This window comes from Arvicola amphibius, chromosome 6 (assembly GCF_903992535.2).
Source record: "Arvicola amphibius chromosome 6, mArvAmp1.2, whole genome shotgun sequence".
Taxonomy (NCBI): domain Eukaryota; kingdom Metazoa; phylum Chordata; class Mammalia; order Rodentia; family Cricetidae; genus Arvicola; species Arvicola amphibius.
The window spans coordinates 75,411,539-75,437,478 of NC_052052.2; the positions used below are offsets into that span (position 1 = coordinate 75,411,539).

General features: G+C 37.5%; 1 protein-coding gene across 1 annotated transcript in view; it reads left to right on the top strand.

Annotated features, from left to right (window-relative positions):
* The window catches only part of LOC119817781 (multiple epidermal growth factor-like domains protein 9), a 113,352-nt gene that overhangs the window by 61,689 nt on the left and 25,723 nt on the right, over positions 1-25,940 (top strand). The window contains exon 3 of the mRNA XM_038335190.1: positions 24,633-24,772. Within this exon, the coding sequence (XP_038191118.1) occupies positions 24,633-24,772 (140 nt within the window). The remainder of the gene's footprint in view (positions 1-24,632; positions 24,773-25,940) is intronic.

The following is a 25,940-nucleotide window of genomic DNA, read 5'->3' on the forward strand; positions in this document are numbered from 1 at the left end:
TTGGTGACTACCCTAATTGTCATCAGATAACCTTCATCCAGTAACTGATGGAAACAAATGCAAAGATCTACCAGTCAAGCACTTGGCCAAGCTCTGGGAATCCTGTTGAAGAGAGGGAGGAGGATTGTACAAGCCAGATGGATCAATTTCATCACAAGGAAACCCAAAGAAACAACTAACCTTGGCTTGTATGAGCTTACAGATTCTGGACCGACAGCTAAGGAGCCTCCATGAGGTGAACCTAGGCCATGCATGAGGTGAACATATGTGTGACAGTTGTGTAGAGTGGTCTATTTGTGGGACTCCTAGCAGTGGGAACATGGCCTGTCTCTAAGGCTTGAGCTGACTTTTGGGAACCTATTTTCCTTACTAGGTTGCCTCACCCAGCCTTAATACAAAAGAAAGAGCTTAATCCTGTGTCAACTTGATAGGCCTTGCTTTGTTGACACCCAGGGGAGGAGGCCTGTCTCTTTCTAACTAGAAGCAGAGGAGAAGTGGATAGGGTGGGGGGGGGAGAAGTGGGGAGGGAGCTGGAGTAGAGAAGGGAGGAGAAACTTCAGTCAGAATGTAAAATATATGAAAATTTTAACTAATAAAAGAGAAAAAAGTTTTAAAGCCTTATAAACATGAGTTTTGGTCTATAGTCTGACTTCCTTCTAAGATGAAAATACCATATAATTAGAAAACCCTACTGACATGTTACTACATGCTATATAACCTTTCTCTAAAATGCTTGGAACCAGAAGTGTTTTACATTTTAGATATTTTTATTAACTTTACTGTTTAAGCAACCATAATCCAGAAATCAAAAGTCTGGTGCAGAATTTCCAACCAAAGCTATTTCAAAGTTTCAAGGTCATAATTGACAAGGAAGGACATTGAAGTTACAAAATTGTAGAGACTCCTTTGAGATGTGACTAGTAAATGATGGGTGATAGCCTGAGAACCTGCAACAGAAGACATAATGGGAAAGTCTGTAGTTATCAGCAGTCATGTTAGGGTTCTCTAGCAAGATAGAACTCATAGAATATATATATTATTAGATATTATAGAAAGAGAGATAACATGAATATAATATTCTACAAGACAAGATATATAGATATATATATATGGCTATACTATATATAATACATGGGGTATTATATCTATATCTTTAGTATATATATATATATATATATATATATACTATCTGTATAGATATATCTATATCTTTAGTATATATATATCGATATATTAGAATGGCTTACAGACTGTAGTTCAGATAGTCCAACAATGACTGTCAATAATGGAGGGTCCAAGAATCCAGTAGTTTTTCAGTCCACTAGGCTGAATGTTTCAGCTGGTCTTCGGTGTATATCAGAATCCTGAAGGAGTAGTGTGCTGGCTAGTATTATGTCGACTTGACGGAAACCAGAGTCATTGGAGAAGAGGGAACCTCAACTGAGAAAATGCCTCCTTAAGATCAGGTATAGGTAAACCTGTAGGCCATTTTTTAAATTAGTGATTGATGTAGAAGGGCCCTTGTGATTTGGGGACACTCCTGGGCTGGTAATCTTGGGTTCTATAAGAAAGCAGCCTGAGCAGGTCAGGTGGAGCAAGCCATTAAGCAGCAGTCTTCCATAGACTCTGTATCAGCTCCTGCCTCCAGGGTCCTGCCTATTTGAGTCCCTGTCTTGACTTTCTTCAGCGATGAACAGTGATATGGAAGTGTAAATCAAATTAAACCCTTTTATCCTTAAGTTGCTTTGGTCATGGTGTATTTTTCAAAGCAGTAATAATGTTAACTAAGAGAAAAATAGGCTCCAATGGCAGTGAGAGAATGGATTTGCTAATGAGAGTGAGGGCAAGTAGGCAAAGAGTGTTTCCTTCTTTTATGTCCTTTATATAGGCTGCCAGAAGAAGGTGTGGCCCAGATTAAAGATAGATCTTCCCATCCCAAAAGATCTAAATTAAAAGTGGGTCTTTCTGCTTCAAATGATGTAATTAAGAAAAAAAAACCCTCATGGGTGTACCCAGCTGCTTGGATTTTAGTTAATTCAAGATGTGTTCAAGTGATAACCATCACATCAGTGTATGTTAACTTCTCAGTCTATAAATGTTCAGTGGTTATATATAATATTTAACTAAACATTAGGGGAAGTTGGGTGTCTTAGGGTTTCTGTTGCTATGAAGAGACACCATGACCATGGCAACTCTTATAAAGGAATACATTTAATAGGGTAGCTTACAATTTCAGAGGTTTAATCTATTATCATCATGTTGGGACATGATTGTGTGCAGGCAGATATGGTGCTGGAGAAGGAGCTGAGAGTTCCACTTCTTGATACACGGGCAATAGGAAGTAAACTGAGATGCTGGACATAGTTTGACCATAGGAGACCTCAAAGCCCACTCCCACAGTGACAGACTCCCTCAAAGAGACCATATGTACTTTAAAAAAAAGCCACATCTTCTAATAGTGCCACTCCCTGTGAACTTACGTGGGCCAGTTGCATTCAAACTGCCACATTGGGAAAAAGCCATGTGTTGCTGGGTCCTAACATCTCCCTCAGGGGAAAAGGTGAGAAGGCACAGAGTCAACAGCAAAGATTCAGAGAGTCAGGCAAGTGCCAAAGCAGACTCATTTATTCAGCAATGGGGAAAGCCTTATTTTTTTAGAGTCTAATAAAACAAGGCATAATGTTTAAGGCAAAATTCATGAAGAAGGTATATAAAATTAATATAAGATCATATTTTTTCATAACCTTTGGGGGAGGAGGCACAAGAATTTAAATAGTATAAACATTCTTTTTAGAATATTAGCCATTATAAGGTTACATAAATTTGATACAAGAGGACTATATCTTTTCCAGAAGACAAACTCCATTATTAGTTCACATTTCTGAGTTACATTTTAATTATGTATATACTTATATAGCTATTTCTAATATATAAGACTTTAGGTACTAAAAATTAAAGATGTCAGAGCATATATAATAATTTGACAAAGCAGAAGTAACACCTTTTCAGCATCTTGTCAGCATCTGAAGCCCCCGACTTTACAGAACGCTAAGGCTGATTATGCAGACAGTCTTTCCCATTGTGTTCTGTTCTAACAAAAACCAAGTGGACTCAGAATGCAACAAACCTCAACACAAGTCTGCACATGACTGTTAGAAAGTGACCACTGGAGTCAACACTGTTTCTCAGGAACACCAGTACTGACCATGTGAACTGTGAGAACAGGGATTCTCAACTATCCCTATACACAAAACCATCCAACTTATTTATAATTCCAATAACAGCAATACCAATCTCATCCTAGTTTCTTCTTCCAGCTGGAGTTTTGAATAATATACAATTTTATTCAATTTGCTCATGGCAAAAGGATAAAGTATGTTCTAGTAAATGCAGACAGTTTTCTGCATGTAAATAACCTTCACTAAGCTACTAGATTTAATACATGCATAATACACACATGAGACTGAATATTCTATCAATTATTGAGGCTGACTAATGCTAAGAAAAAATCTAGCAGCACCCATCAAGACCACCTCCTAAGTGTTCAACTGTGAGCTAGTGGAATGTTTAATTTAGTCCTAAGTAAATGGAGATAAAAAAATGTAAAAGAACAGTGGCACTTATACATATTAAACTACCCTCTTTCAACTTATAGAAAAACTAGCGAGATAACATGCTAATCCTCAGTGACAATATTTTCCTAAGATGCTACAAATATGACAGCAGAGGAACTTCTGTTGTCCTTTGTGGTAGCATATACATTTAAATAAAATACTATATAAAAGATACACTTTTCTTCTGAGTGCATAGTGGTGGGAGTGGTGCTTGATCCTTGCTTCCAGTGGGCTCTAATCTCCTGACACAATATGATTAAGATTCCCTCTCCAGAATTCCCAAACACACACCAACAGTGGGCCCTGTTGTAGCAAAGGAAATCTCTCAGGATCAGTGTTTCTCCAAGTCAATGCAGAAGACCACAAGACCATCACTTATATACCCTCCTCCCAGCACCCAGGCTGTGTTCAGATCCATTGACATTTCATAGTCACATGATCAGGATTCTGGCAGAACCTGTTGCTAGACCCTCAAGCCTACTCCAGGTTGGCTCAACTCTAGGCCTTGTAGGCTTTATCTTCCTTCAGCATGTGAGACCTTTGTATACTTTAAAGACTCTTATTTAATCTCATATTTTATGATTAAAAGTCAATAGAATCATTATTGAAAGCAGTCAAGAAAGGTAATATGGATAGCATTGTTGTCTTGACATGAGAGGAGAGTTGGTCCTAGCGATACTTCTTAGGCTAAAGGAATAAATATACTTCGTTGTATATGCACATTTAGATATATAACATTGTGGTAAGAATATATAATTAAACTAAAGGCTAATTTGCCGGGCGGCGGTGGCGCACGCCTTTAATCCCAGCACTCGGGAGGCAGAGGCAGGTGGATCTCTGTGAGTTCGAGGCCAGCCTGGTCTACAAGAGCTAGTTCCAGGACAGGCTCCAAAGCTACAGAGAAACCTTGTCTCGAAAAACCAAAAAAAAAAAAAAAAAAAAAAAAAAAAAAAAAAAAAAAAAAAAAAAAAAAAAACCCCAAAAAAAAACAAAAAAAAAAAAAACAAACTAAAGGCTAATTTAATTACCTTTCTTAAGATTTTAGAAGAAGACTTTCTAGAACCATGCTAATAGACTTAGTTTGAAATAGAAGGAATTCTGTTCCTAGAGAAAAGACATTATTTTTCCCCGTGTCTTAAATCAACAAGACTTTTTTCATTTTCCATCTCTGATTTTTTTTCATCATCCCACCGCCCCAAAAAAGAAAGGGTCGTAGTAGGCAAAGTTACTGGGATGTAGAGCTTTCTTTTTTCTACCAGAATGTAATTTCCACTCAAAATGGCTAAATTTTTTAACCCAGGAAAAGGATTTGGTTATGACATTTCTCCAGATTTCCTAAAAGAAAGGCTTAAGTCCATCAGCAGTATTATTGTGGCCTTCAAAATGTAAGTTTGGTTTTAAAAAATCTGTTAGTCATTAGTTCTCTGATATATACAATGCACTTTGACAATTATTTACTTAATTACATTTTCACTCATATATAAAAACAAAAGTTATAAAGTACATGTATGCATTGTTCTATTTGCATTGAAAATATATCTATCTCTTCAAACATATATCCTTTCTTTACGGTAAAAAAAAAAATTTAAGTCATTCTCTCAATTTGTGACAGTGAAAAAATTAAAATTTTTCTTATGTCCTTTTGAAATGCACAGCACATACTTGACATCAGTAGTCACCTTAAAGTGCAAAGGCACACCAGAACTCTTAGTCCCCTTCCCCTCACTCATACATCTTTCTTTCTCATTTCCTAGTTCTACTCTTCCAGGGCTCTGGTAACTACCATTCTATTTTCAACTTCAGTGAGATCAACTTTCTATTTTACATATGAATGAGGTCATGTAGTATTATCTTTCTGTGCTTGGCTTATTTCATTTAACATAATGATCTCCTATATTACCACAAATGACAGAGTTTCATTATTTTCTACATCTGAATAGGGTTCTGTTGTGCATACTTCTTTATCCATTCTTCAAGTGATGGACAGTAGGGTTGTTTGTATTTCTAGATTCTTGTGAATAGTGCTCCAATAAACATGAGAGTAAAGATTCCTCTTTAGCATGATGAATAAATTTCCCTTGGTTATATAACCAGTAGTGGGATTGCTAGATCATATAGTTGCTCTTTTTTAATTGTTTTAAGGAACTTCTGTTCTCTTGTTTTCATCATAGCTAGTAGTAGTAGGATACATAGCCAGCAATGATGCAGTGCTTCCCTTTTTCCACTGAATTTGTCAAACTTCTACTTGTATTAGTAAATTCAGTATTTTTTGTGAGAATGTTTATTTGATAATATTTATGAAGCAATTTACAATTCATAGTATTCTAATTTGATTCAGTAGCAACTTTGAGAATTAGATAAGTGTGATTATCCCGCAAATTACAGATAAAAGATAATAATCAAAAGGTTATATAAGCCCAGATTTGGTACCTATTACTATCAGACTGAGAGGAGTCAATTTGATATCTTCTAACACTGCATTTTCTTTCACTACTTTAAACTCCCATGAACTGTAGTATCATAAAGGAGGCGGTACAGAAAGAGATCACAAGTTCTAGGGTAGCCTAGGCTAAATAGCAAGCCCCAGTCTCAAGGAAGAACAACAAAGAAATAACAAGAACAAACCCTACAGACTTCTATAGCATTCAGTGCTGTGTTAGTTTGAGGCTCTGTGCTCTAGATCAAGAGTTCTCAACTAAGAGGGAGACACAAATATTTGAATAAGTACATTTTTCAGTAGATACGTTCCATAGTATTGGATAGGTTCTCAAAGATATCCCAAGGGTTAAATTTTATTATAATTACTACACTGGAAGGGCATAACCATAATTTCCATGTTGTCAAAAAATACTATAATGAAAAGACAGCCTCTGATGTCAATGACAAACCTCTTTCTCTTCTGTGTCTAATTTTCAACACATACCATGACAATTTCATTTATTTTTACCTTTTTAATCTTGTAATAATCCTTTAAAGAGTTTAGAAAATGGATAGGATGTACAATACAACAGATGCTATAGCTATTTTAGGGAAATCTTTACAAGGAAATGTATTACTTTTCTTGACTGGCCTATTTGTTCAAAGAAGCAACATAGTCCAGGAAAAATATCAGGGGAAATAAGGAGATTCATGCTAATGAATGTGGTTAAACCTCTGTGTTTGATGCTTTACATGTACACACTCTCCAACTCCTGACAACTCAGTCCTCATTCTCCCAGGGTAAGTTACTTAGCGACATGCAATAATTATTAAATAGCACAGTTCCTATTTGATCTAAGGGAAAATAAACCTAAGGACTTGCACATGTTAGACAACTGCTTTTGAACTTTATAAATGGAATCTTAGAGTTAAAAAATAGTTGAACTCAGATCTGTTTGGCCCAAAGACTCTTCCCACTGTACATTGAAATAGAACATGGAAAGATTATAAATGGCAGTGTGGGTATCTCATGGAAGTGCTAGTTGGTGTGTGTGAGCATGATTCATTGCTGTAGGGGTTGCTCATTAAAGAGATAAATTTAGAAACCGCATTGGTCCACAATGACAATAAGTATTTTATAGAAGGAAACATGAAGTAGTGAGAGTACATATTGAGAATCATTTGAAAAGAAAAGAAAAGAAGTAGGGCATAACAAACTGATTTGAAGAGTCAGAATATGTCTTGGAATTTTAATTAGAGGTATTTTACTTTTGGAGATCTAAACACAAGTGTCATGGATTTATTCACTGGAGTGAGAATAGGGCAAATAGGGCAACTAGGACTAATAGCCAAACACTGCAAAGCTAGAGACAGTAATCGTAATTCCATTATTGAGATTAGAGAGAGTAAGGTAAAAAGGTATTGGAGCTTAATGACACACCCCTGGGGTCATTTGCCTGAAGTAGATTAGAATTCCTGTCAAGTTAATAGTATAATTCTGAGCCTAAAGATGGAAAGTTTACCAGGAAGGGCTAGGACTGTAAACATTATGAAATATCTAGTGTTTTTTTCAAGTTAATTTAATACAGTTTGTCTAGTTATGGTCTCTGATCAGCAATATGAGCATAGCCTGGGGATTAGTTGAAAATATAAATCCTAGGCTCAAGCCAGACTTGTTGAGCCAAAACCTCTGAGATAGGGCTCAACAATGAAGCAATGAAGGTTACAATAAGTCCTCTGATAATTCTGGTGAATTCTACAATTCCAGAAGCACTGATAATAGTGGACAATTAAAAAAAATTGTTGCCAAAACCCAGTCAACATATGTACATGAGCAAGAAATACAAGTGAAAGAGGATGATAGAGGAATCCCCTAGTCTTTGCTTATATAAGCTAATGAAAGCTGTTTGTTAGTCTTAATTGATTAAGCAAATTTATTAAGAGAGGTTTAGCTGAGGTAGGGGTGATTCATTTGGTAAAGTGCTTGCCACACTAAGTTTGGATTTGCAGTACCCATTTAAAAAGTTGGACATTGTGGCACACACTTGTAATCCAAGCCCTTGGAGGACAGATACGGGAGGGTCACTGGAGCTTCCTGACCAACTAGTTTTGTTGAATAACAGAGCTTCAGATAAAGAAAAAAACAGTGGAAAGAATAGATGAAGATTCCACCATTTCTTTTTCCGGTAATCTTTTCTTTGTCTTGTTTTAAAGAACAAAATCTAAGATCTCTGATGTGTTTATTGGCCCATCAAGGACCTGTCATTAAAAGGTTTGTTCTGGTCACCTAGAATGTCATTTTATTCCCAGAATTTAAAGGAGTGTACAAAATGTGACATAAAGGACTGGGACAAAGTGCATGGGAGATACTAAATGTACTAGTGCAAACAGATGTAATGCAGTTAGAGATTATCATGAGTTAATGAAGAAATTTCATGAATTTCGAAGCCAAATGAAGATTGCGTGACTGGCTGCTGCTACATAACAAGCTATGCATTGGAAATACAGCAATGGATAAAGCACATAAAGAAAATACGATACATTTACACAATGGAGTACTACACAGCGGTAAAAAAATAATGGCACATTTAAATTTGCAGGCAAATGGATAGATCTAGAAAAAAAACATATTAAATGAGGTAACACAGACCCAGAAAGACAAATAAAATATGTACTCACTTACAAGTGGCTTCTAGACATAAAGCAAAGAAAAACCAAGCTACAGTCCACAACACCAGACAACATAGACAACAAAGAGGACCCTAAGAGAGATGTACATGTATCCACATAGAAAGGAGAAAAAGACAAGATCTCCTGAGTAAATTGAGAGCATAGGGATCATGAGAGAGGGTAGAAGGAAAGGGAGAGGGAGGGGAGCAGAGAAAGATGTATATCTCAATAGAAAAATAATTTAAAAAATTATGAAAAGGAAAAAAATTCCTTGACTTCATAGAACTGATTTCTTAAAGGAAGAGAGAAAGTGAACAAGGTAACAAGAAAATAAAATATGTACTTATATAAAGTAGTAAAAAAAACAGAATTTTTAATGTGATTAGGTAAGTTCTTATAGAAAATAAAGCAATTGAATAAGAAGCAGAATTAATTAGGGGCATGTCATCGACCTCTGTTTTGGAAGAGTATTGCCAGTGTCTCTGATAAAGGAGTATGCTTAGGTATTTGGGCAATGCAGAGTCATTGTGGCTATAGTGGTGAAAAATTGAAAGTAGTCATTAGAGAAGCGAAATGCTTAAATATTTCAGAGATATGCAGAATGCTGCTCTTTTGACAGGTATAGTTTCAAATGTTCCCATAACAACATTGGTGGGAAATAAGATGACAGCAGTTCAGACACTGTCAATCTAGCTTAGAGACAGGCATATAGATAAGATAGTGTGACCCCTAAGATAGCTTATATGCACAAAGACACAAACATGTGGCAGAAGAAGTTCTCAGGAGTAGAGGCAAAGGAGTTTACTTCCCAATAGATCTTACTAGAGTCTTGGTTAACTGATACTATTATGAAGAGAGTGTGGTTGTACCCCTAATTTATAACATACACAAAGAAAGATTTCAGACAGATTAAAGATTTAAATGTGAAAGCAAACATAAAGTTGTAGGAGACAGCACAGAGAGATGCTTTAACAGTAGTATAAAACTAATGGCAGCATATATAATTTTTAATATGTCAGACATTGTACTACATGCATGCCTAACATGTTTACTAAATTAACCTTTATGACACTTGTATGAGATGCTTTCTCCATCTTACAGGTAATAAAGGGGGTTAAGTAATTTATAAAGAGATAAGAAAAGGGATTAAATGATAGACCCAGAACTAGAGAGATGGCTCAGCAGTTAAGAGCACTTGCTGCTTTAGTCTTAGTCATTGTTCTATTGCTGTGAAGAGATACAATAACTACAGCAACCCTTTTAATTGGGATTGCTTATAGTTCCAGAGGTTTAGTTCGTTATCATCTCATGGTAGGAAGCATGGTGGCATGCAGGCAGATATTGTACTGGAGAAGTAGCTCAGAGTTCTACATCAAGATCCTTAGACAGCAGGAAGAGAGGTAGTTGCTAGGAATTACTTGGGTTTTTGAAATTTCACACCCCACTCCCCCGCCCCCACCCCGCCAGTGACACACTTGTTCCAACAAGGCCACACCTCCTAATCCTTTCTATCAAAGTCTCAATGCTGTTTAAAAGTTCAAAGTCAGTTGCCCTCCTATATACAAAGGATAGGAAGCAGAGAAAGAAATCAGAGAAGCGTCACCTTTCACGATAGCCACAAATATCTTGGGGTAACTCTAACCAAGGAAGTGAAAGTCCTTTCAGCTTTTTTGACTGCAACCTTTTCCTTCTTAGGCTGGTTTGACACCCAGTCTGCAGTTTTCTTTAGAAGATATCCCACAACCCTGACTTCTCCAACATCTTGGAGTTTCCAGTGAAATCCAGGCTTCACCTTTGCAGCTTCACAAACTGGCCTCTCTGGGCTTCCATATAGGGACACCCATGACAGACAAGCTTGGCCTCAGAGGCTTTCCACAATCCCTTTCTTGTATACTTGATTCTAAAGTCAGAACCATGTGACCAAAGCTGCCAGATTCTACTGCTTGCTGGGGCTAGAACTTGGCCCCCATGTTCAAATACACATTTATCAGTTTTTAGTTTCCAGTGGTTTCCTTCACTCCTCAAGTTTTTGTTTAGTTCTTTTTCACAAATTGGAAGCTTAGCTGGGTAGGATCTTGCCCCGAGGTCTCCACTCCTTTTATTTTCTTCAGCGTCAGGCTTTTCTTTAATTTTTTTTTTTTATCTCCTTGAGTGCTAGACTTAACTCCATTGCTTAACTCCTCAAACTGTACATTTTGCATTTTTTCTTGCTCCTTTTATTGTAGATAGTCATAGGCGTCACCACTAATAACCACTTGACGCAATCAATACTAGGCTGTCTTGAAATCTCTGTTAATGCCATTAATCCAAAACTCTTCCATTTAGCCTCAGGCAGATTTTTTTTTTTTAACAAGGGCAAAAGCAGCTACATTCTTTACCAAAATATCACAAGAATGGTTTCTAGGTCACTTAACTAATAGTCTTCCTTTCTGAAACTGCTTGAACTGCACTCCTGTCATTTAAATTGCCTTCAGCACTGTTTTCCATGCTCCCCCTAGTATGGTCTATTAAGCTTCAAAAACAATTGTTCAAAATTTTTCTAATTCAAAGTCCCAACCAAAAGTGTGCCAACCAAAAGTGTGATCAGGTCTTTCTTAGTCATCTATTGCTGTAAAGAGATACCATGACCACAGCAGCTCCTATAAAGGAAAGCATTTAATTGCAGCTTGCTTACAGTTTCAGATGCTTAGTCCATTGTCAACATGGCTGGAAGTATGGGCATGCACAGGCAGACATGGTGCTGGAGAAGTAACTGAGAGTTCTATAGCAGGATTCACAGGCAACAGGAAGAGAGACAGCTGCTGGTCCTGCTGTGAACTTTTGAAACTTCAAAACCCATCTCCCAGTGACACACTTGCCCTCCTAATCCTTTCAAATAGTACCACTCCCTGGTAACCAAGCATTCAAATCAGTGAGCCTAGGGAACCATTCTCATTCAAAACACCACACTGTTCTTCCAGAGTACCTAAATTTCAATCCATGATAGAGATAGATGCATGTAATCCCAGCTCTAGAGGATCCCACACTATCTTCTAACCTCTGTGAGCACCCATGTACATGTGCATGTGTACATACAAATTAAACATAAAAAACATAAAAAAATTCAACAATATTTTTTGGTTTATTATATATATGAATATATACATACATGCATCCATGTTTGTATACCACATGTGTGCCTGATATCCATGGGATTCAAAATAGGGTGTTAGATATAGAACTGGAGTTATATATGGTTGTGATCCACCATGTAGATTCTAAGAATTGAATTCAGGTCCCCTGCAAAAGCGACAAGTGATCCTATCTGCTAAACCATCTCTACAGTCTCATTTAAAAAAATCTTTAAAAAAGTATGATTTACATAGAATCATATGACTAGTGAGAGAAGGAAGATTTGAATTCAGGCAGTCTAATTCCTGAGTTTGTGTTTTTGTGTTTATTTTTCACAGATACGTAAAATATAAAAAGTTGTACATCAGTGTCATGCATACAATACTTTAGTGCATATACACTTTGTTTTTTATTTAAATCTGGTTAAATATATCTGTCTCCTCAACTACTTTTCCATTTCTTTATGCTGAAAACTTTTGAAATGCTTTCAGGGTTTTTTTAGTTAAATTTTTATTTGCATGGGTGTTTCGCTTGCAAGTATATCTGTGCATCTCTTGCATGAGGCCAGAAGTGGGGACATAGGGTCCCCTGGGCCTGGAGTTACAATTGTGACCCACCATGTTAGTGCTGGGAATAGAATTTGAGTCCCCTAGAGGATCAATCAGTGCTTGTAACTGCTGTGCCTCACCAGTCCCTTTATTATGTGTTAAATGCATTAAACATTATTACTTAAATGTGTATGCCCTTAATTTTGCTAAACTAATCTTTAAAATATAAAAAGGAAAATTCTGATCAATTTAACTATATTAAAAGTTAAAAAAGTAGAGACTTCTGTTTATGAAAAGATCTTATAAAGAAAGTAAAAAGAGAAACCACATTTTGAGAAAGGACAGTTACAGCATTTGAAAGTGACAGGACTGCTTTCCCAGAAACATTTCTAGAGTTTCTAGAAATAAATGTGAAAAGCACTTGGGAGACCCTTTACTGAAGAGCAAACTCACATGACCTGCAGTTATGAAGACACACCTCATCGCTTTAATAATCACAAGAATGCCAAGTGTTGCTGAAACACAGAGCGCTTTGCTTCAGTTCAAAACCTGCACTGCCTGGTAAAGTCAGTTGCCTAGTAATTTATTCCTTAGGGGGAATTGTACTCAGGAGCATAAGGGATATAGAAGAGGTTTGCAGAATGCTGATCACAACAGTTCAAAAGTTGAAAACAAACCAGGCATGGTGACACACATCTTTGATTCTAGCACTTAGCAGACAGAGGCAGGGGGATCTCTGAATTCAGGGCCAGCCTGATTTGCATAGCAAGTTCAAGGTCAGCCAGGGACACAGAATGAGACCCTGTCTCAAAAAGAAAGAAAGAAATCACTGTCCAAGTAATGAAGTAATTGAGTGGGCTGAGAATTCTTAGAGCTCTATTTCTTCTCTTAAAAAAAAAAATGTGAAGGGAATGAGAAATAACTTTCCTCTCTAAGTTAAGCCAAGCTTCTGAGTTAGAGCTCTGGGAATATATTTTTGCTGTTTTTGCCTCTGTTTTGCTTTTGCATTTTCAAATAGACTTTTAAATTTGATGATAGTAAAATTAGTTATCAGAAAATGTTTGTACTGAGGCAGTATATTTTAATTAATAGGAATTTCTGTTTGAATTCGACTTTCCTCTAATATTGTGTGCTGTTTGTTCTTAAAAATTACAAGGAATGTTTGGCATAATAGCCCAGTGTTTTCAACAATAAAGCTACCCTTTTTCCTCCAGAAAAGGAGCTTTGCTCATTGTATAATGATCTTTTCCATGACTAGAAAGATAGGGAACAGACAATCTTCAGCCAAAATGTCCAATTGTTGAGTGTTTCTGCTAATAAGGCAGGAAACTATTTTTTCATCCCCTTTACAAAACTATGGCTCAAAATTAAATTGAAGACTTGTCAGGAACTTTTATTTTATTTTCCTATGTAAAACCTTTTTCACTGGCTAAATTTTCTTACTACCGCTTAAGCCTTACTTTAATAGTTTGAGAGAAGTTATAATCAACAGAGTTTGGGGGGTTGTTGGTTTGTTGGTTTGTTTGGTTTTGGTTTTTCATGATAACTTTAGAACTGTGCAAGAACTAGCTCTTGTTTCCCAGGCTGGCCTCAACTCACAAACATCCTACATCTGCCTCCTGAGTGCTGCAAGTAAAGGCATGTCCCACCACTTCCCTGCTTCAACAAAGTTTTTTTCATAATTCTATTTTAATTACCCATCTCAATCTCTTGCCAAACTAAATCATTTCTCCTCCTTAAAAAAAAAGAAAAAATAAAATTGATAGACATAGAGACATAGTTAACATAATTTTTCTGTTTCTTGTTCTCTCTGTCAGAGTGTCAACATGTAAACTAACTGAGAAAGAGAAGAGTAAGGATCTTCAGGGACATGTCTATATATATTCTCTCTCTCTCTCTCTCTCTCTCTCTCTCTCTCTCTCTCTCTCTCTCTCTCTCTCTCTCTCTCTCTCTCTGTGTGTGTGTGTGTGTGTGTGTGTGTGTGTGTATGTGTGTACAGATGTGTGTTGTATATAAGGGTGCCCACCTCGGGCCAGAACATTGCATTGAATCCTCTTCAGCTAGAGTTATAGGCAGTTAAAAGCTTCAGGGTATAGGTACTAGAAACCAAACTCTGTTCCCCTATAAGAACATCAAAGAGCCATCAGGGTTCTCTACACTATGTTGAGTCCAAGGTCCTCCCAACTCCCTCCAGGTCCAGGAAGGTGAGCAACCAAACTGACAAGGCTCACACAGAGCCCGTCCTTGTCGTAGAGACCAAGCCCATCGCCATTGTCCTTGGCTTCTCGGTCAGCCTCCACCATCAGCCACTTTCAGAGAGTCCGATTTGGTCGCATGTTCCATCAGTCCCATTCCAAGTGGACTTGGTGGTCTCCCATTAGTTCTGTCCTGCCGTCTCAGTGGGTGAACGCATCCCTCATGGTTCTGACTTTCTTTCCCATGATCTCTCTCCTTCTGCGCCTCATCAGAACTTTGGGAGCTCAGTCCGGTGCTCCAATGTGGGGCTCTGTCTCTATCTCCATCCATCGCCAGGTGAAGGTTAAGGCTCACAGTGAGCCCGTCCATGCTGTAGAGTTCACATTCATTGCCGTTGTCCTTGGTTTCTCAGTCCTCCTCCACCGTCAGCCACATTCAGAGAGCCCGGTTTGGTCCCCTGTGCTATCAGTTCCATTCCAACTGGACTTGGTGGTCTCCCGTTAGATCTGTCCCACCACCTCAATGGGTAAACGCACTCCTCACGGTCCTGACTTCCTTGCTCATGATCTCCCTCCTTTTGCTCCTCATCGGGACCTTGGGAGCTCAGTCCGGTGCTCCTACGTGGGGCTCTGTCATTTTCTCCATCCAATGCCAGGTGAAGGTTCTATGGTGATATGCAAGATATTCATGAGTATGGCAATAGGATCTGGACATTTCTGGCGCCCTCTCCTCAGCTGCCCAAGGACTGGAGAGGGAGGGAGTGGGGGTATGGGTGGAGGGGAGGGGAGGGAAGGGGGAGGAGGAGGGGAGGAGATGGCAATTTTTAATAAAAAATAAATAAACTGGAAACAAAAAAAAGAGAGGCAGCTGGAGCTCTGGCTGCTGTGTCAAGCCAAGCAGGATGAACTCCTTCACAGAAGAGTCATTTTCTGAAGCCATTCCTCTAGTCATAGCTGTGAGAACAGTAAAATGAGTAATATCAGAATGAGATCCCAGCCCTCTCCAACCTTTACCATAAAATAAGACTTAGAACCAGAATGGAAGGATAAAGTCAAGCTCACACTTCTCCATGCCTCTGTTTTCTACATTTTATGAGAGTTAATCTCCAGAAATAAATATGAATATGTAAAAAGTCAAAAAAAAGAACATCAAGTGCTTTTAATCACTGAACCATCCCTCTAATCCTAGTGACCATTAATGCATAATTTTATATATTTTAATTGAAGTTAATGACATTATATTTAAATGTATACATAAACATGGAGTTTATATCCTGCAAATCTTAAGAATCATATAGACAGATGGCTTAATGAAAAAAATTCCAAGATATTTGATATTTAAAAAGTAAATTAAATCATTCGCTGATGGATACAAATGGTCCAGCTGACTTTGATTCTATATAAGGTAGGACTCTCCAGAGTTTTCTCTTGAGGACTGTACATTTTCTTTCCAGAAACTATTTGTAACCTTGTATCATGATATATGTCTTTCCCTAGCTACCTGTTACTCCAAACTAATGAAAAAATTAAGTGTTTACCATTAATTTAGTACCAATTTTAAAGGTTTTATAAATTGAATCTAAAAAGTAAATAACTCGGAGTCTTTCCTTTATTTAGATACTATAAATTCCACATCTTCTAATGTCTTGAGGGAAAAACATGATCTAATGCTATTGTTACCATCTTCACAGCTGCTTTCACGTTTGAGTTGAAGTCTGTACTAACATTGTATGTACGGCTTTTATCTTCACTTCATAAAGGAGAACAGGGAGGCTACAGGAGAGCTTGTGCTTTGTGCAAGCTACTCACCAGGACAGCTGGATGAGAACCAAGCTCTATTTCCTCGAATGCTTTCTATAAGCTCCAATAACTTCTTTCCTATCTTCCACCCCTCTCACGTAGTCAATATAATTAAAAAATAATGGAAATTCTGAATACTCTATGTCCACACATCTTAAGCAAAACAGAACCTTTAAAAAAACAGCTTAGTGAGTACTTTTTTACATGGATGTGTGTCACATCTTGAGATGCCAGACTTTTTAATTTCTTTTTGAAAAATGAGTAACTAATCATGTTGTAAGACAACCAACTTGTTTAAATATTTTAAGAAATGCACTTATTGGGGTAAAGATTAAACCCAAAGCCTTACACATGTTTGTGTGCTCTGCAAATTGAGCTATGCTGTCAGCTATAAGAAATAATTTTCTAAAACTTTTACTGAGTTTTTTTGACAAATCATTCACATATAATATTCATCTTTTATAAACTTTCCTGAAGTAATAACTTTTTAAGTATTAAAGCCTTGCAATATTTATTGATACTAATGATTGTGCAAATTCTGTAACTAAACATTGGTACCACAAGAAAATGTAAAACCATATTTGTATAGTTTAAGATATGTGGGGTATATGCACAGTTTTCTTAAATAGAGTAAACTGATTTTCAGTACAATGTTCACAGTTTGCGAGAAATTCAAATCCCTAGGAAACAACAGCAGAGGAACAACTTCTACCTTAAATGTCTTGCTAGCATATCTTACAGATTTTTGATTTCTATTCAAGAACAAACCCTCTTTTTACAGTCCCTTCCCCACTTTAATATCATTGACCTTTGCTTCTGAATGCATTCAGCAGTCTGTAACAGGAAACCCATGAAGGGGTGCTGTATGGCTTTGCTCTGTCATACAGACAAAGCTTTACGTTTGCTGAGTAATTGAATTCTTTATTGAAATTGATGGTGGGCCATGAGTATCCTGATGGAGAGGCACTTTTAGTGTACATCCCATAAGCAAACTTCCCACCTCTACTCCCTCGAATTTTTTTAAGTGAAAAGAAAGCAACTTCTTGCCTGTTATTAAAAAAAAATCTACTCATGAAAAGTGAAGTGTGATATGTAGATTCAACAATTGACTTTGTCAGGATTCCTGAATTAAGTCTGGTTGGTCCTAAAATAAGGAACTAAGAGATAGATTCTCTGGAGAAAAACATGACATCAGTGTTTTCCAGCTGACATGGGTGTTCTGAATGCCCAGAACAGAATTCAATACTTCAAGTCTTTAATATAATTCCTCCTATTGTTGTTGCCCCACACATGAATTTTTCTTGCTATTTCATGACTGTAATTTTGCAACTGTTATGAATCATAATGTAAATATCTGAAATACAGGATATCTGATATGCGAACTCCAAAGGGGTCATGAACCGCAGGTTAAGAGTTGACAGCAAAAACTAAGAAAATATGTCTATTTATAGCTGTGGGATATTTCCAATTCATTGTCTCATGGTAGATCCTCAGAAGTAACTCTTGATCCACTTGTATATGAAGTAATTTCTTAGTGGAATGAAGAGCAAGCATGTTTCCATAGATGCCTCAGAATTCTTAAAACGTGGCTAATAAAATGCACGTAGCCATCTTCATTATGAGTGATATTTCCTTGTGATTTTCTCACATGTAGAAGGACTTAAGTGATCCTTCTTCTTACAGAATCACAAAATCTTGCTGTGTTTCAGACATGACGAAAGTACATGCTCTTTGCCAGTAGCTTTGAGATGTATTTGGGGAAGACTAAATATGTATTGGGGTATCTTTTATATTTTTCATAGTTACTTAAGAGGATTTTCTTAACTAAATTCCTATTGGATTTTATGAAAGAGCAGTACTCACCATCTATATGGATGGTACAAAGTTTAAAACTGTCATCTAGATTGAATATCTGAATACCTGCTATTGTATTCTCTGAGAACCTTGGGCTTTGTTACCCTACCACAGCTTTTCAAACTTCCGATTGTTTATCTTCTATTGGGGAAAATTTGACTTTTACTGGAAGTGAGAAAGGAACAAAATTTATTCTAGACAAAGTATAAAAGAATTACTGCTCAGAACTGTAGGGACAGTGAGCTATGATGACTGGGATTCACAGAATGATGGTGACAAATAAACCCAACCCACTGACTATAGACAATAACTGCCTTCTCAAATAAAATTAAAGGTTATGACTTCCACCTAGAACAGTTACTTGAAGAAGAAGGAGATTATGTATTAACATAGCTCTTCAACAGAGGGGCTCATTGTTTTTTTTTTTGTTTGTTTTTTTCCAGTTTATTTATTTTTTATTAAAAATTGCCATCTCTTCCCCTTCTCCTCCCCCTTCCCTCCCCTCCCCTCCACTCATACCCCCACTCCCTCCCTCTCCAGGCCAAAGAGCCATCAGGGTTCTCTACACTATGTTGAGTCCAAGGTCCTCCCAATTCCCTCCAGGTCCAGGAAGGTGAGCAACCAAACTGACAAGGCTCACACAGAGCCCGTACATGATGGTGGAGGCTGACCGAGGAGCCAAGGACAATGGCGATGGGCTTGGTCTCTACGACATGTACGGGGCTCATTGTTTTTATATTATTGTTGTATTGGTACTTCTTTTAGAATGACTCCATTTTAAGGTTTTTTTTTTCTGCAGATTCACTTATTTGCCAAAAATTTACATGGCTGAATAGACTAGGTAGCTTTAAATAGAAATGCAATTCAATGTATTTTTTTACTTAAGATACAATAGTTGAAAGGTGGTGTAGCACAAATCCTAAATGTTCTTAATAACAAAAACCTGGAGTCTGCCATCAGGGCTAAAGCTGAAAGATCAGAGAAGTAAAAGAGCCAGCCACTAGGGAGTTCTTAACCTCTACCAATGCTCAGACCAAAGAGGTGATCATGTCCCTACGAATCATCAGACTACATACTCTCTCTACAAAACCTCAGACTGCATCTGAGGTCCTGTCTCTTCCCTCCTTATTTTCCTCTTTCTGTCTGCTATGTCCCTCCTATCTCCACCTTGCTAGTGCTGGGATTAAAGGCATGTGATCCCAACTGCTGGATCCCCTTTGTGTGAGCTGTTTTTCTCTTTTAGACAGATTCAGTCTCATGTAGCCCAGAGTATACTTTAGTGCACAGAGATCTGTCTGTCTCTGTCTCCCAAACGCTGAGATTAAGGTTGTGGCCACCCCTGCCTGATTTCTATTACTAACTTAGTGGGTTAGCTCTGCACTCTGATCTTCAGGCGAGCTTTATTTGTTAGATTACAAACAAAATATCACTACAAAGTGGCAAGTATATAATATTAACACAAGACCGGCCTTCTTTCCTTCTTTCTTTCTTTTCTAGACTAAATTTGAGTAAAGCTGCACTAACTTTCCATGCAAAAATGAGGGATTTTGTTTCAGCTTTTCTGCTCCTTTTGACAATTCTCCACATAGCCATGACAAGAAGAGGAAAGCTGTCTTAGTTACTTCTCCTGTTGTGATAAAAATGCCTGGGCAAAAGCAACTTATGGCAGAAAGGACTTATTTCTGCCCTCAGCTCCAGGCTACCTACAATCAGTAATGGTGGCAAAGTTCTGATACCAGAAGCTTGGGACTGCCGGTCATAATGCATCTCCAGTCAGGAAGCAGAGAATAATGAATAATAATGAATGTTCGTGCTTAGCAGCCTTCCTCCTTTTTATGCATTCCAGAACCCAAGCCACTTTTAGGATGGGTCTGCCCACCTCAAATAACTTAGTCAACATAATCTCTCATAGGTGTTCCTCAGGTCTTGCCTTCTAGATGATTCCAGATCCTATGAAGCTGGCCATCAACACTAACCATCACAGAAGCAAAGTTCAACTCTGTTTAAAATTTTTTCTTAGGGGTAGAAGGTAAACTTACTGGTTGGACTAGGAGCATAGTAAACTAAGAAGCATATCTTAGTTAAATAAATAACACCTTCAGATTTGTAAACTATAGTCGAGTATCATGGTTAAAATTTATATTCTGCAAAATTCAGTTCAAAGTCCCAATAATCTTCCAATTTAGAACTTCTATTTTTATTGCACTAATAGAAGTAGGGAGGTAATAGGGAATTGTATTAACTGACATGCATAAGAGCTGTGTAAGTATTAATAGTTTTATCTTGGCCTGCTGAACTGAATCAACAACTCCTTAGGGAATCACTATTAGAAGCTAAATCTCTAAGAAATCTATTTTTAAAGGTAGCCTTCAGTTAAACTGTCTCCTATACAATGTGACTGTTGCCAAGATCTGCGTAGACAAAGTCTAAACTTCTGAGGTCTAGATGAGCATCTAACAAAAGTCATGCACACCTGTAGTCCCAGCATTCAGCAGGCTGAAAAGAGGGAGAAGCCCAGCTTGGACTGGATGACCCACTGAATGCCTATCTTCAAGAAAATAAAACAACCAAACAAAAACATTATCCCTAGTGAAGAAAAGAGGGACAAAGAGAGAATACTTTAGTTCTTTTTTCCCCAAGAATTCTGGTAATTAGTGTTTTTAATCTTTTTTTCTTCCCAGTGCCTAATTCTAAATTTTTGTCTATTTATTGAACATTCATCAGTTATTCATTAAATGTGTACAACAAACCAGGCATTTACGTTTTTGCATTTCTGAGGTTATCAGGTTGCTTATATACAACCTTTGGATTGAAATACCCATTTAACAAGGTATACATTAAAACACTCTGTTACATGTCACTGTACTTGTGTTAGATCCTGACACAAGGAAACTACTTGATAAGTCTTTGTTTTTGGAATTTTATAATCTAATGGGAAATTAAAGCTTAACATGTTGAAAAATATAGAACACATTGTACTTTTATTAAAATGTAAATATGAGACCCACAAGATCTTTGTGGACCAGCTAGGAAAAGTTTCATTGGAAAAAGAACCTTGAAAGCAGCAAAAATTATACAGGTAAAAATGAAGAAAACTATTCCAGAAAAGTTTACAGAAGAAATAACTGTGCCAAAGTTACTTGAGGAAAATTTTGCAGAAATGGCTGATAAACCAGAGATAAGTGAATAATTGTAAGAAGTGCAAAGAAGGAGTTAAAAATATCCAGAGGGATCACTGTGGGAGTATTAAATGCTGTCAGAGTTATATCTTATTCAGCCATTCTGAAATGCTGTGCTCTGTGCTATGTGTTCCAGTCACTTTGATGACTTCTGAGATAGTGGATAGAATATACTCGGCTGTGATTTTTTTTTTCAGACATGTCTGAAATAGATAGTCAGATCCCCCTGAATCTGATTTTCAGATTCCCTGGGGCTGGAACTATATATGGTTGTGAGCTGCAGTAAGAGTGCTGGGAATGAACTTGGGTCCTCTGCAAGAGCTGTGAGTGCTCTTAACCAGTGAGCAAACTCTCCCGCAAAATACTTTGTATATTTCTGCCCCAACTAGCTGTGATTTTCCTAAAATCCATGTCATTATTTCTCCAGGAGCCTTTGTTCAACCCTTTCCTGCTTCTTGCCATTGATGTACCACAGGCCCAACCTGGTTCCCAGCGCTTGTATTAGTCAGACATTAGAAGCAACCTAAATTCCATCTTGTTGCTATGAAAGAATTATTTGAGGACTGGGGTTGAGTGGTTGAGTGTTTGCTTGGAATATTATATCATGCTTGGTTTAAATCCTCAAAACTGAAACACAAACCTGATATGGACCCTCTCTACTAGATATTTATGTAGATGACACCCATGAGCACATCTTCCTTTTGTTCCTTCCGTTTACTCTTGGCCCTGATCCTCCTGTGTATGGTGGAAGGCTGTCTTATATGGATCACAGCAATGGATGTCCTCCTGTGTGTAGTGAAAGGCTGTTTTGCACGTGTCACAGGAATGAATGTTCTTGCCCTTTGACTTGTGTTTTGATTCATTCAACAGGAGTTATTAAACTGGATGTGGTAGAACATGGCTTTAACCCCAGCATTTAGGAGGCAGAGGTAGAAGGATCTCTGTGTGTTTGAGGCCTGCTGGTCTACATAGTGAATTCCAGGACAGCCAGGATTACATAGGGAGACCCCATCTCAAAACAAAAACAAAAATTTTAGTGTTTAAAAGAAAATAACCAAAAGTTTTATGTTTTAATTATTGGAGAGGATTATTAGTGTTATAATGGTCATCTATGAAAACAAAATAAATAGAGATGAGATAGTAAATAAAAATTTTAAGTATTTTATTTTAAGTTCAAGAGGTTGATGATCAACCTAGAATTTTTATAGGATTTAGTGGAGAAGCTGAAGAAATTACTTTGTGCTTAAGAGTGTTTGCTGTTCTTACAAGGGACTAGAGTTCAGTTGCTAGTACCTATGTATGTCAACTCATGATTGTCTGTAACTTTAGCTCTAGGGCATCCAAGGCTGCCTTTGGGCATCTGACATATACGCAGACACACAAATACATAAAGATAAAATTTTGACAATTTAGTGTAAAATGCATCAGATGTCCTCATTCTAATCGTAATAGCTTAATTGTGAACTCCATCTTACTTACCAGAACTATGATTTCAATACATTGTAGGCTCAAAATAGATAATTATATCAAATTCCTAGTGTAGAAATAAGTGTGAACTGGTTCTCTTATCAAGATCTTTTTGTCCATTTGTTTGTTTGGAGTTTATTTGTTTGGGTTTTTTATTGATTTTCATTGAGCTCTACATTTTTCTCTGCTACCCTCCCTGCCTCTCGCTTCCACTTCAGCCTTCTTCCAATTTACTCAAAAGATCTTGTCCCTTTCTACTTACTATGTAGATTTGATCTTTGTATGTCTCTCTTAGGGTCCTCGTTGTCTAGGTTCTCTGTGATTATGATTTGTAGGATTGTTTTCTTTGCTTTATGTTTAAAAACCACTTATGAGAGATTACATGTGATAATAGTCTTTCTGGGTCTGGGTTACCTCACTCAAAATGATGTTGTCTAGCTCCATCTATTTTCCTGCAAAATTCAAGCTGTCGTTATTTTTTTTCTGCTGTGTAGTATTCCATTGTGTAAATGTGCCACATTTTCCTTATCTGTTCTTCAGTCTAGGGGCATTTAGGTTGCTTCCAGGTTCTGACTATGACAAACAATTCTGCTGTAAACATAGTTGAGCACATGTCCTTGTGGCACGACTGAGCATCCTTTGGATATTATAGGGCGAGAGCCTGCTTGTTCTTTTGGCCACCTGGCTAGCTTAGCCCTGAAATAATCACACAGAAATTGTGTTAATTAAATCACTGCTTTTCCATTACCTCTAGCATCTTATTGAATAATTCTTACATCTTAATTTAACCCATTTCTAGTAATCCATGTCTCACAATGTGGTGGTGGCTTACTGGCAAAGATTCTGCATGTCTGAGTCTGGAGGCTCCATGGTATGTCTCTGACTCTTTTTTTCTCCCAACATTCAGTTCTGTCTTCCCCGCCTACCTAAGTTCTGCCCTATCAACAGGCCAAAGCAGTTTCTTTATTCATTAACCGATGAAAGCAAAATATAGACAGAAGGAACTCCCACACAAGGATATATACCCAAAAGTGATATTACTGGGTCTTGAGGAAGGATGTTTCCTTATTTTCTGAAGGTTTTTGTGTTTTGAGACAGGATTTCTCTGTGTAACGGCTCTGACTGTCCTGGAACTAGCTTTGTAGACCGGTTGGTCATAGAAACTCGTCTGCCTCTGTCTCACAAGTGCTGGGAATAAAGGCATGCGGCACTGTGCCTGGTTCATTTATCAAGATATTAATCTTCACATTTGTGAGAAAGAAGCTAAGTAAAGACTGGCTTATTTTCTCCAAATTGGAACAGATGCCTGTTGAGCTGTGGGATTATCTTGAAATGGGATACAGCAGTGGTATAAATTCTAATTCCCCACTGCTCATTAGAGAAAGGTTTTACACTGGTAACTCCATGGATCCTTTGTCATGTACTTTAAATAGAGGATGGAATTGTCATAAAGTATTGTTATTAATGTTATTCACTGAATTATATCCTTGAAGTTCTCTAGTTTTGAAATCTGGGGCTAGGAGATTATGACTTGTGGCAAGCCTGAGCTACATAGAGAGGTCCAGTCCAGACTGGGCTACACAGTGACACTCGCGTTCCAGAAAACAAAACCAGACAAACAAAAGCCCTTTAAAAATCCCTATTATGCCTCTAGGAAGTAAAATCTAGTAGAAACTCTTGGATGAGTTCAGATGATCTGTGGAACATTAGAAAATGCAGTTTTTAAAAACCACTAAATGTTTGTTCATTGTTCATTGTCTTTTATTTTATTCGTAGTTCTGGGAATTGCCAGTGCAGAGCAGGTGTCACTGGGTCCCTGTGTGACCGATGCGAAGATGGACATTATGGCTTTAATAAGACAGGCTGCTTGCCCTGCCAGTGCAACAACCGGTCTGATAGTTGTGATGTTCTCACAGGTACGTAGTTTCCTTAATTCATATGGAATTACTCTTTATTTGTTCAATCTTGAAGTCTTTTCATTCTTTTCAAATATAATTTTTTCTTTTTTATAATTTTTGTTCTTTTAAATAGATATAATAAATCGCATGGCAAGCCAGACCTTTATAACAACAAATGTATTTCATGACTTTCAAAGATAGTATTGATTGAAGAGTTCTACAAGTATGGAGATCAACACCAAGTGAAGTGAAGACTTAGAAAATGTGTTAGAATTTTTACAAGCAAGCCACGATCACTTGGGAAATTTTGTGTGAAAAAAAAACTGAGGCTCCATGAGACCTGAGAGAGAGTCAGGTAGATCCAGGATTGCAGGGTGCAATTTACTGGGCACTCATGTACATAAGAATGGTCAAGGGTAGTAGCAAGATTTGCCAGTCCTCACAACTTGGATGAGCAAGTGAAAATTATGTAGTGTTACAAGGACAAAGGTGACTTTCAATAAACCTAGAATGAAGCTAGTTTATCTCACACTAACATCAAGGATGCCAGGCACATTCCTGGTGATATTGGACAGGTTCTAATAGTGAAGTTTCATTTACCGTACCACTTTATAATTTTTATCTGAAGTGTGCAGGGGAGCTATATAAGAAAGGACATAGGGTTACTTAGACATAATCATGAAAGTTATGGCTCATGTTTTCTACAATTAAGTCAGGCTACATGTTTCTTTTCAGGGGAGATTTGCTGGTTCTGGGTGTGGGGTGAGGAGTAAGGTTTGGCCCCAAGGAAAGGATGTGTACTTGAAGAAGAGCTTTGACCATGATTTGGAGCCTGCAGGACAGTTGGAAACTAGAAGATCCCTAAACAGAAGACTGGTTTCCCCAAGGTGACTATGAGGGAAATAGATGGCAAGGCCAGAAGATTCTTTATGCTGAGGAGACAAAAGATTCTTAATCCAAATATCATGTTAAGAAATAGTCAAGAAGTAGAAACAGATACAAAAATTGAAGTCTATGTAAAACCCACTTCCATGCCTGATTGAATTGGAACTATCATTTTCTCATATTTTCCTAATACAGGAAAAGAGGACCCTTTCTGGTTCCTTTATGTGTCAGGTATGATATACAATAATAAATAACAGAGACTACAAAAATGGAGAAATGTGGCCAGTGATAAGCAACAGAG